The 12,281-nt window shown below is 40.3% G+C and overlaps 1 protein-coding gene and 1 pseudogene across 4 annotated transcripts in view; one reads left to right on the top strand and one right to left on the bottom strand.

Moving 5' to 3' along the window:
- NFX1 (nuclear transcription factor, X-box binding 1) overlaps nucleotides 1-12,281 on the top strand; it is a 106,838-nt gene that overhangs the window by 48,309 nt on the left and 46,248 nt on the right. For 3 of the 4 annotated variants that reach the window (XR_010841952.1, XR_010841953.1, XM_059072774.2), the window contains exons 11-14: nucleotides 447-477; nucleotides 6,017-6,096; nucleotides 7,542-7,650; nucleotides 11,785-11,904. Coding sequence is in view for 2 of the 4 variants with exons in the window: in XM_059072774.2 (XP_058928757.1) it covers nucleotides 447-477; nucleotides 6,017-6,096; nucleotides 7,542-7,650; nucleotides 11,785-11,904 (340 nt within the window). In the remaining 2 variants the exon portion in view is untranslated. Of the gene's footprint in view, nucleotides 1-446; nucleotides 478-6,013; nucleotides 6,097-7,541; nucleotides 7,651-11,784; nucleotides 11,905-12,281 lie in introns of all 4 variants that reach the window. The other variant, XM_059072772.2, reaches the window with a different exon arrangement.
- LOC136794758 (heterogeneous nuclear ribonucleoprotein A1-like) lies at nucleotides 8,494-9,441 on the bottom strand (annotated as a pseudogene).

Here is a 12,281-nt window from a genome sequence, read left to right as displayed (position 1 = left end):
GCTACAGTTCAGCTGCGTTGCCAGGGATACTCTTGAGCATGTAGAGCTGTTTGTCCCTGCATCAGATGGTACTGACTGTTACATATTTTCAGTTCTTGTGTCTGCTTTTTATGGCTTTTTCTGTCTGTATCCTTGCCAGACAGTTATTTCTCTTTGCTTTGCATACCTTTAGCAGTCAGTCCTTCTTTAATATGCTGTGAGTTTGGAGGTCAGACCACAAAGAATGTTATATTTGCATGAAAAGTTATTAGACCTGGGGTCCTATTGTGAGTAAAGCTTACAGGGACTGGGCAGACGTAGCTCCAGATAGGTGAAGTTGGTGAATAAGTGACTGCCAGAGAAGTACTGGGTATTTGGGATATGCATGTTACACTTAGCATTATACTGCAGTTATGTTGTTTCATTTATTCCTAAAGTCGTTACTATTCCCTTTTCTTTCTCCATAGGAGCTTCCGTGTACCAGTCTCAAAAGCGAAGGTATGACTGGGAAGGGGCATGAGGTAACTTTCTGGGGTGAAGGTAATTTTTTACATCTTGACAGGGGGATGGGTTATGTGTTTGTCAGAATTCAGTGAAGGTACTTTGTGCATTTAACTGTATGTAACTTTTACCTAAAAGGAAAAAAAAAAGAACCATAAATTGAATTCTAGTTAATAAAATGCTGTACAATACAGGGGAAGTGTATTCATGTATGCAGCTTACTTTGAAAAGCATCCAAAATTAAGATAAACTGATAGTTGGATGGAAGAATAGAGAGTTATGAGCAAAAGCAACTACTGGTAGAGTCTAGGTAGTGGGCATATATAGGTGTTCACTATAAACTCGTTTCAACTTTTTTATATGTTTGAAATTTTTCATAATAAAATGTTGGTATGGGAAGGGAAGGTAAATAATATCTAATGAAGCAGACTTTGTAAAAACTGACTCTGATGCTTGATCCCCTTATGGCTTGATAGGACTGTTGGATACCTAGAACAGGGGGACTCAGCCAGCAGCCTTCTTAACCTTTAGGCCTAGAATATTGTTTCTTCCTTTGTCCTTGATCCTGATACTCCACTTTATTATGGTTCTGTCCTTGTTTTATCAACCATCACATGGTCTTTGTTTAAACCACCTTAAAACTGGTTTGAAAAAGTGATAGAAGATAAACTTATACAAAATAAAAGCTCTTATTCTGGTCAGAAAGAAAGCTGTATTGGTTAAGGGGCTTCTGGCTACAGGTATCAAAAAAACCCAAGGAAAAATGACTTTAGCTCTAAGGAGGTTTACTGTCTCTCATAACAGGAAGTCTGGAGGCAGAACAAGGCCAAGGTTGGTTAATTACAAACCCAGTGATTTTAGGACTCCAGTCCAGCTTCCTGTGATTTTCTTGGTTTTCCCCTCATGGGTATAAGTTAGCTACAGCAGTTTTCCCCTCATGGGTATAAGTTAGCTACAGCAATTTCACGCATTGAGTCATCTCCCAGCAACATCTAAAGAAAAGAAGGAGAGATTCTTCTCTTCCTTCTTGAGAGCAAGGAAGACAGTCCTGAAAGACCCTCAGTATGCTTTTTATCACATGTTCCTGCCCAAGCCCTTCACTAACAAGGTGAATGGAATTACCATGACAGGCTACGCTCTTCAGCATTCACTCCTGTAATGGGGAAACACATGGGTGCCCAATTTCTGAACAAAATTAAGGATCTGTTAACCTGAGGAAGGTGGAGAATGGCTGAATATCTGCCTCAAATATCTGAATATTTGACATAACCAGAAATATCTTCCTCAAAACCACAGTCAAAATTTTGGTAATTAAATATAATTTGAAAAACTTACTATATTACTACATAATTTTTAATAATTAAAAAATTAATAAAATAATATAAAATAAAAAGTAGAAATACACCCTCACCCCATTTTCCCCTCCTAGTTCCATTCCCCTGATAAAACCACATCATTAGTTTATTAGGTGTGGGTCCAGATCTTTTTCTATATTCATACAGGTGTATACATGTGCTAGTATGGTTCTTACTAAACATACTCTCTGGAACTTGTTTTTTTCCCCTAAGTAATATATCAAAGACATTTTTCCATGTCAGTGTGTATAGCTCTCCCTCTTGAGAACATTCTTTACATGGATATGCCATAGTATAGTTCGCCATTGCTCTTTTGTGGGTCATTTAGGTTGTCTCCAATTTTTCCCCATTACAGATAACACTGTAAACATCTTGTTACTTTTTTAGCTTCTGATGAAATTTTTCAATCATATGTGAAAGTAGAGAGACTAGTATAGTGAATCCCTATGTACCTATCACCGGTCATCAACAGTTATCAGCATTTTGCCCATCTTCTTTCTTCATCCATCCCTCTCTTTCCTATTTTTAATTTTCACTGAAGTACTTTGAAAACAAATCCCTAATGTTATTTCACCCATAAACACTTCAGTGCCTTCAGCACCTTTATTGAGATAATATTCACAGAACATACAATGAAACTTTTTTTGTTTTGTTTTTTCTTTTTAAAAATAAATTTATTTACTTTTTGGCTGCATTGTGTCATCGTTGCTGTGCACAGGCTTCCTCTAGTTGTGGCGAGCGGGGGCTACTTTTTGTTGTGGTGCTTGGGCTTCTCATTGTGGTGGCCTCTCTTTGTTGCAGAGCACAGTCTCTAGGCACACACGCTGCAGTAGTTGTGGCGTGCGGGCTCAGTAGTTGTGGTTTGCGGACTCTAGAGCACAGGCTCAGCAGTTGTGGCACACAGGCTTAGTTGCTCCACGGCATGTGGGGTCCTCCCAGACCAGGGCTCAAACCCCTGTCCCCTGCATTGGCAGGCGGATTTCCAACCACTGCACCACCAGGGAAGTCCCCAGTGAAACATTTTATTTTATATTTATTTTATTTTATTTTATTTTTTGGTGGTATGCCGGCCTCTCACTGTTGCGGTCTCTCCCGTTGTGGAGCACAGGCTCCGGACGCGCAGGCTCAGCGGCCATGGCTCACGGGCCCAGCCGCTTCGCGGCATGTGGGATCTTTCCTGACAGGGGCAGGAACCCGTGTTCCCCGCATCGGCAGGCGGATTCTCAACCACTGCACCACCAGGGAAGCCCAAAACATTTTAAAGTGTACACTTCAGTGGCATTTAGTACCTTCACAGTGTTTTAAAGCCGTCACCTCTATCAATTCTAAAATGGGTTCATCATCCCAAAAGGAAACCATTTGTTTACTAAGTTTTCATCCCCCACTCATGCCTGGCAATGACTAATCTGCTTCCTGTCTCTGTGGATTTAATTATTCTGAGTATTGCATATAAATGAAATCATATAATTTGTAACCTTTTGTCTCTGGCTTCTTTCATTTAGCATGTTTTTAAGGTTCATCCACCTTGTAGCATGCATCAGTACTTCATTCCTCTTTATGACTGAATAATATTCTGTTGTATATATATACCACAGTTTGTTTATCCATTCATCTGTTGATGAACATTTGGTTTGTTTCCTTCTTTTGACTATTGCAACTAGTGCTGCTATGAACATTTATACACAAGCTTTTATCTGAGAATCTGTTGTAAATTCTTTTGGTTATGTATCTAGAAATGGAATTGCTGGATTATGTTGGTTATAGGTAGAATTTTTTTAAAAGAACTGCCACATTGTTTTCTACAGTAGCTACACTATTTTACAGTCCCACAAGTAATATATGAGGGTTTCATTTTCTCCACATCCTCTCCAACACTTGTTATTTTCTGTTTTTTATTACTACTGTTATTATTATTACTGTTATTACCATCCTCAGTGGGTATGAAATGATAAATCATTGTGGTTTTGATTTGCATTCCCTAATAACTAATGATGTTGGGCATTTTTTCATGTACTTGGCCATTTGTATATCTTCTTTGGAAAAGTCTATTTCTTTACCATTTTTTAATTGGGTTGTCTTTTTGTTATTGAGTTGAAAGAGTTCTTTATATATTTTGGATCCTAGACACTTATGAGATAACTGATCTGCAAATATTTTCTCCCATTATGTTGTTATCTTTTCTTGATGGTGTCCTTTTGATGCACAAAAGCTTTTAATTTTGATCAAATTTATTTTTGTTGCTTGTGCTTTTGGTGTCCTAGCTACTTTTGAAAGTGTATCTGTAGGAAGCATTACTTAAAATGGAATTACCACTTAAATTTTTGATAGATACATATGTACTCCAAAAGTTTATTCTCCCATCCACTAAGTGTGTGTGCCTTTTTCTCCACACCTTCACCTGTTCCATACATTAATCAGTCTTCCTATTTCCTTTTCTTCTTACAATTTTTTTTTTTTTTGGCTGTGTTGGGTCTTTGTTGCTGTGCGTGGGCCTTCTCTAGTTCAGGTGAGCGGGGGCTACTCTTCGTTGCAGTGTGCAGGCTTCTCATTGCAGTGGCTTCTCTTGTTGCAGAGCACGGGCTCTAGGTGCGTGGGCTTCAGTAGTTGTGGCACACAGGCTCAGTAGTTGTGGTGCACAGGCTTAGTCGCTCCACAGCATGTGGGATCTTCCTAGACCAGGGCTCGAACCCGTGTCCCATGCATTGGCAGGCAGGTTCTTAACCCCTGTGCCACCAGGGAAGCCCCCTCTTCTTCCAGTTTTATTGAGATATAATTGACATATAGCACTGTATAAGCTTAAAGTGTACAGCATAATAATTTTTTGTTTGTTTTTAACATCTTTATTGGGGTATAATTGCTTTACCATGGTTTGTTAGTTTCTGCTTTATAACAAAGTGAATCAGCTATACATATACATATATCCCCATATCTCCTCTTTCTTGTGTCTCCCTCCCATCCTCCCTATCCCACCCCTCTAGGTGGTCACAAAGCACCAAGCTGATCTCCCTGTGCTGTGCAACTGCTTCCCACTAGCTATCTGTTTTACATTTGGTAGTGTATGTATGTCCATGCCACTCTCTCACTTCGTCCCAGCTTACCCTTCCCCCTCCCCGTGTCCTCAAGTCCTTTCTCTATGTCTGCGTCTTTATTCCTGTCCCAGCATAATAATTTGACTTACATACATCATGAAATGATTATTGCAATAAGTTTAGTGAACATTCATCATCTCATATAGATGGAAAATGAAAGAAATAGAAAAATTTTTTGTCTGTGATGAGAACTCTTACTTCACTCTCTTAACAACTTTCGTATATAACACACAGCAATGTTAATTATATTTATCATGTGGTACATTACATCCCTAATACTTATTTATCTGATAACTGGAAGTTTGTGCCCTTTGACTGCCTTCCTCCAATTCCCCCTCTACCCCCCCACCTCTGATAACCACAAATATGATCTCTTTTTTATGAGTTTGTTTGTTTTTGAAGTATAATTGACCTACAACACTATGTTAGTTCCTATTACACAGCATAGTGTTTTTCCTATACATTTCAAAATGAGCACCACAATAAGTATAGTTACATTATGTCGCCATACAAATATATTATTTAGTTATTGACTGTATTCCCCACACTGTGCATTTCATACCCGTGAATCATTGGTTTTACAACTGGAAGTTTGTACCTCTCACCTATTTCTTTTCTCCCCCCTACCCCCCTCTCCTCTGGCAGCCACCTGTTTGTTCTCTGTATCTATACTGTTTCTGTTTTGTTATGTTTGTTCATTTGTTTTGTTTCTTAGATTCCACATATAAGTGAAATCATACAGTATTTGTCTTTCTCTGTCTTATTTCTCTTAGCATAATATCCTCTAGGCCCATCTGTGTTGTCACAAATGGCAAGATTTCTTTTTTTAATGGCTGAGTAATATTCCATTGTATATATTCCACATCTTCTTTATCCATTCATCTATCATTGGGCACTTGGGTAGTCGTCCTATTTTCTATTTTTTGACTGTCTGGCAAGTGAAAAGTGATATTTAAGTGGTATGCATTTTCACCATAACTAATTTATTTACATTACTACGTTTGTATTTCTTCAGCCTGTAGTCACACAAATATTTGTTGAATGAATGTTCATATCCTCTGACTTTTTTTTCTTCTTAATTGTTCATAGTAGATGCTACATTTATGTGTGACAAGAGGTGTAACAAGAAACGGTTATGTGGACGGCATAAATGTAACGAGATATGCTGTGTGGTAAGTGGACCTATCATTAGGCACTATCAGATTGCATTCATCTAGGGGCTGGGCTTCTGGAAGCCTTAACCATCTAGAATGCAGCCCAGATTTGGAAGTCACTGGGAAAGGCCCCTGAGCAGCAGTCAGAATGCTGCCCAGAGAGACAGACTGGTCCTTTTTAGGGCTTAGCCAGGTCAAGAAGTCAGCTGATGGCAACATGGAGGAAGGGAAAGAAGAAAGACAAAAGGCCTCAGGCTCCAGAGCTCAAGACCACTGGATGAGCATGTAGTCATCTGCAGGAGACTGTATGCTGTCCCAGCACACAGACTGGCTTGGCCTTAGCAACTCAGGCTTCAAGTTTCATATATTCAATGGGTCAGATCAGTAGGCAAAATGAGTGTGGCTTTTGTTTTTTTTTTTTCCAGAAGAGGGACCTCCATTCTTGGATTTTTTTTGGCTGTGTCAGGTTTTAATTGTGGCACAATGGGTTCTTTGTTGAGGCATGCGGGATCTTTTTGTTGCGGCGCACAGGCTTCTGTCTAGTCATGGCATGCAGGTTTTCTCTCTCTAGTTGTGGCTCACAGGTTCCAGAGCTTGTGGGCTCTGTAGTTTGCAGTACATGGGCTCTCTAGTTGAGGTGCACGAGCTCAGTAGTTGTGGCACATGGGCTTAGTTGCCCTGCGGCATGTGAGATCTTATTTCCCCGACCCGGGATCGAACCCCCGTCCCCTGCATCGGAAGGAGGATTCTTTACCACTGGACCACCAGGGAAGTCCCGAGTGTGGCATTTTTTAAGGAACAAGTTTCAGTTATCTGAAATATTCACTTCTGTGGAACTAAATAAAGGAAGCACTACCTGGCAGTGGGTACTGTGTTACCGTGTGTGTGTGTGTGTGTGTGTGTGTGTGTAAACAAGGTAACACAGTACCAATAGTAAAGTAGTACATATATACACATACATATATAATACACAATTGTTATTTTTAGCATTTATATTGACAGTGTGAAGAGTGATGAAATTGTTCTATGTATCAAGACTTACTTATAAACCAGTGTTTGAAAGTTTAAAGACTTCCTCTTATTACTGAATATTTCAAACATATATAAAAGCAGAGAGACAAGTATGAGTCCCATATGCCCAACATCTAGCTTCAGTAGTGATCAGGTCATGACTAATCTTGTTTCATTCACATCCCCACCTACTCCCCCTCCTTTGATTATTTTGAAGCTAATTCCAGATATCATGCGATCTATAATTGTGGAGAGCTTCTTTATTAATCTTGTTTATGGAAAATATAAAATGGAGATAATTTTGTAAACATATGTAAATCTCTCAGGAATTCCCTGGCAGTCCAGTGGTTAGGACTCTGTGCTTCCACTGCCGGAAGCACAGGTTCGATGACTGGTCGGGGAACTAAGATCCTGCATGCAATCAATCAATCAATCAGTATCTCTTCTCCTAGGATAAGGAGCACAAGTGTCCTTTGATTTGTGGGAGGAAACTCCGCTGTGGCCTTCATAGATGTGAAGAACCTTGTCATCGTGGGAACTGCCAAACATGCTGGCAAGCTAGTGAGTGTCTTCACTGTATACTTTATTATATAGAGTTTTCTAGAAAGTCAGGAATGATATATTCTGAGTGATTGATTTTCTTATGTTGGTATGGATTACTGAATTAATAAGCCTTAGTATTTCAGATATATTGAGACTTTTTTTTAAAAGAGGGTATTAAATCATTTATTGATTACACATGATATACACAGGCCTCATCCCATCTATAACTTTATCTGGTACCATAATTCAGTTTAGATATATTGCATAGGATGTGCCAACAATCATATTAATAACCAGAAAACTCCGTAACTTTGCTTGGGTGACCCTTTTAACGGTGAACTCCAGGTCACAACACAGTAACTGTCAGTTCAGCTGAAGACAATGGCTTCTCCACCCAAGCGGGTTGTAAATAAATTTTGAATGGGCCTTGGCATCACCCTGAAGGAATTCTAACTTCACATTGTTGGGGTGAAGTTTACCAAAATGGCTTCAGAGTAGACTAACTTTACATAGCACATTTTTTTTAAAGACACATTTATTCAGCTTCATGAGTGGACTATTACATTTAGCAATCAACAGCATGGGTGCAAAAATAAAATCTACATTAAAACCCTTTGTTGGAATGCTTTACACTTTCTACAGAACAGAAACTAAAATAACCTGTTATACAATTAGTCACAAATACAGTCCTCGAGTTTTTTTGCCCAAACACATGAGTATTTTCAAAAACATGTCTTCTTTGTAGCAGCTAGGCCCTGCCATCACTGTGCTTGGCTGAGTTCACAAATCTCTTGTAACCTGTAGCTTCCCTGTCACTTCCCTGGCTCTCCTCTCCTGCTACGCTTTGTTTCCTGACAGTAATTAAAACCTTCTGCCACTACCATAGCTACCGCTGCTGCTGGAACTACCATAGCCACCTTGGTTTCGTGGTTTGGCAAAGTACTGGCCTCCACCACCATAGGGGCCAGAACTTCTGCCTCCAAAGTTTCCTCCTTTCATGGGTCCAAAATTTGAAGATTGATTGTTGTAATTGCCAAAATCATTGTAGTTTCTGCCACCTCCAAAATGGCTTCCATCATTACCAAATCCATTACTGCCACCATATCCTCCACCACCACGGCTGCCACCAAAGGCATCTTGACCACTGAAGTTCCCTCCACGACCAGAGTTGTCATTGCCACCAAAACCCCCTCCACGACGACCACCAAAGTTTCCAGAACCACTTTGACCTCTTTGGCTGGATGAAGCACCAGCCATCTGTTGCTTAGGTAGGGCTTTCCTTACTTCACAGTTGTGGCCATTCACAGTGTGGTATTTCTGAATGACAGTCTTGTCTGCGGAGTCATGGTCATCAAAGGTTACTAAAGCAAAGCCTCTGTTTTTGCCACTGCCTCAGTCAGTCATGATTTCAGTCACTTCAGTTTTCCCACACTGTTCAAAATAATCTCTTAGGTGATGTTCTTCAGTGTCTTCTTTAATGCCACCAACAAAAATCCTTTTCACAGTTAAGTAGGCGCCAGGTCTTTGAGAATCTTCTCTTGAGACGGCCCTCTTTGGTTCCCCAACTCTTCCATCCACTTTGTGTGGCCTCGCATCCATGGCCGCATCCACCTCCTCCACAGTGGCATATGTGACAAACCTGAAGCCTCTGGAGCGCCTGGTGTTTGGACCCCTCGTTACCACACAGTCTGTGAGCGTCCCTGCTGCTCAGTGGCTCCTCAGACTCGCATCGGTTGTTTCAAAGCTCAAACATCTGGTGAGGAGCTTCCGCAGCTGTTCGGGTTCTTTGGGAGACTCTGACTTAGACATGACGGCAGTGGAGAGGGAAGATGTCAGCGATGCTTACTCGGCGGTGTCCACGTGCAGAAAAGCTATTGAGACTTTTAAAGAAGTTATTCCTCTGTTGTCCCTGAATGTATGAAACTTGGGATGTAAGCAATGATCCTAAGATGGGGTCTCCTTGTGTTACAATATTAAAAACTCACATTCATTAATACACTACCAATCCCATCAGAAAACTCTGGGCAAAAGTATTAGGAAGTTGTCAAGCTCATAGTGATAAATGCATATTTTCCAAAACTCTGTTTTCACTTGCAAGCTTGAATGTTATCGTTGGCAGCAAAGTCAGTTTTCTTAAAGTGATGGTCTCACTGTTAATTTTTGATAAATGTCTGCCAAAATACCCAAGTCTGAATAATCATAGTTTGTCGGTCACTTTTTCAGGTAAAACAGTGTGTTATGGAAAAAGAAGTTAATTCATCAATTCAGCTCACGATTCAGAAAAGTGCAGTTCTTTAGAATGACCAGAGGTCAGACAGCTGTCCATATCTGAGGGTTTCACATCCATGGATTCCACATCCATAGATTCGACCAACCGTGGGTTGAAAATATTCAAGGAGAAAAATTCTAGAAAGTTCCAAAAGCAAAACTTGAATTTGTTTTGTGCTGGCAGCTATTTATATAGCATTTACATTGCATTGGGTATTATTAGTAACCTAGAGGTGATGTAAAATATACAGGAGGATGTGCATAGGTTGTATGCAAATACTACAGCATACTATATAAGGGACTTGAGCATTCTAGGATTTTGGTACTCATGGGGGTCCTGGAACCAATCCCTCCCCGCCAGGATACTGATGGACGACTGTATTTTTGTGTGCAACAAAAGTGCTTGAAGCAGATACCCTATTTAGTTCCACAGATATTAGAAAGACATGTATTTAAGGGTGAAGATTTTGTTTTTACTTCTTCATCAAGGACTTTCTTAAGTGAAATTGTCATTTTTTATCTACTCTAAGTACGTGGGAGTGAAAAATACAACGGTTACAGTTTGGTACTACTGCCTTATTTGCGCTAATGCCCTGGCAGTATTACCAGCTGTTGCTTTTTCACCATCAGTGCAAATGTCAACATAGTGAAAAAAGCAGATAGTATCTAAGTATTATTATGAAAATAATTTTGACCTTGTGGACTCCCTGAAAGGATCAGGGAGTCCTAGGGGTCAACTGAGCACTCTTTGAGAACTGCTACATTAAAAGATTAGCCTAGATCAGGGTTTCCCAACATACCTTCTGTGGAATACTAGGCCTACCATATTTCAAAAAGGAGTTAAGTACTTTGTTATAAATCACACCCATGGAGTTCCGTAGAAACAAGTTATGTAGCCTCTTACTCTTTCCCTAGCTGTTTCACATATATTAGCCCACGCCCACAATAAACTTGAGTGGACAGGTCAAAGTTTGGTATCCCCATTTAACCAAAAGGAAGCAATCTCAGAGTCGTTAAGTTAACCTGCCCACAGTCACCGCACAAGTGAGAAGTAGGTCCAGGACTAAAAGCCTAAGTCTCCTGCTATATTTACAGGGCTCTTTCCACCACCTTGTGTAGCCTCTGAAGAGTTTTCTGGAGAGTGCTGACTGGAGAAGAGCAGTGGGTAGAGGAATCCTGGAGGGCCTGGGCTTTCTGACTCTTGGTCCCTAGTTGAGAACCGTGGCCAAAGACCCAGCCTCTACCAAGGACCAGGATTGAAGAACTAGCTCCCCTTTGGGTCTGAGGGTTAGGAGAGCTCTTGACAAAGTGGGTCGCTTGTTGGAGGCCCCATGTGAGTTCTCATTTTGATTGGGTTTGTGAACTGTGCCTAGTGAACTCAGATGTAGCTCTCGGCTTCATCTCAACTTCATATTTTTATCATGGTAGATGTCGGTTATACTTATAAGAATTTTTTTAATGGCCTCAGTGGCTCTCTGAGGTTTATATTTAAAAGCATATTTTTCTATGTTTGTTAGCTACCTGTAGCTTTCATAATCTCTATCCATTTTCCTAACCAAAAAGTTTAAAAAAAAAAAAAGAATCTGTTTCTTTAGTGCAAGTCTCCTGTTCTGTCAAAGGAGATGGTCTGTAGATCTTTTGTTATAAAATACATGTAAAAATGTCTTGGGATACTCATGGACTTAAAGTTTGTTGCAAGTAAAAATTGTACACTTTGCCAGCAGCTCAACTTTAATGAAATAAAAACCTTTTTAAAAAGAGCAGCCCCCAAAAAAATTCTCCTCTAAAACTACAAGCCAAAAATAAAATAAGTGTGTGTGTAATTATCTTGTGCACATCTCAAATTCATGAAGTGTTGTTTTGTTTCACCTGCTGCTTCACCAGGTTTTGATGAATTAACCTGCCATTGTGGCGCCTCAGTGATCTACCCTCCAGTTCCCTGTGGTACCAGGCCCCCTGAGTGTACCCAGGCCTGTGCCAGAGTCCATGAATGTGACCATCCAGGTGGGTCCTGTCTCCTTGCCTCCACACCTCACAGCCTGCTCACACTGTGTCATTTAGGATGTTGCATGATGGTCTTCACTGCTCTGAGGTTACACTGTGGTAGCCCCTCCTTGTTCCCTGTGTTCAGAGGCTGTTTCTGTGAAGATGGGTCTGAGATCTGGGCCACAGCTGGGAATCACAGTGCCTTCCAATGCTTTACTCTGTGTATGTCAAAAACACACCCAAAGGGTTGGGAGAATCCCCAGCTGGTCTTGTCTTCTTTCTTTGTGGCCTCCACTTCTGGTGCATATTTCAAAGTTAAGCATCTTTTTGTAAAGTTAAAAGTAATTCGGATTTGTTGTTGTTGTAGGTGCAATAAATATTTATTACATAAAAAG

Source organism: Kogia breviceps, chromosome 8 (genome assembly GCF_026419965.1).
Source record: "Kogia breviceps isolate mKogBre1 chromosome 8, mKogBre1 haplotype 1, whole genome shotgun sequence".
Taxonomy (NCBI): domain Eukaryota; kingdom Metazoa; phylum Chordata; class Mammalia; order Artiodactyla; family Physeteridae; genus Kogia; species Kogia breviceps.
This window is presented reverse-complemented; position numbering and strand designations above follow the sequence as displayed.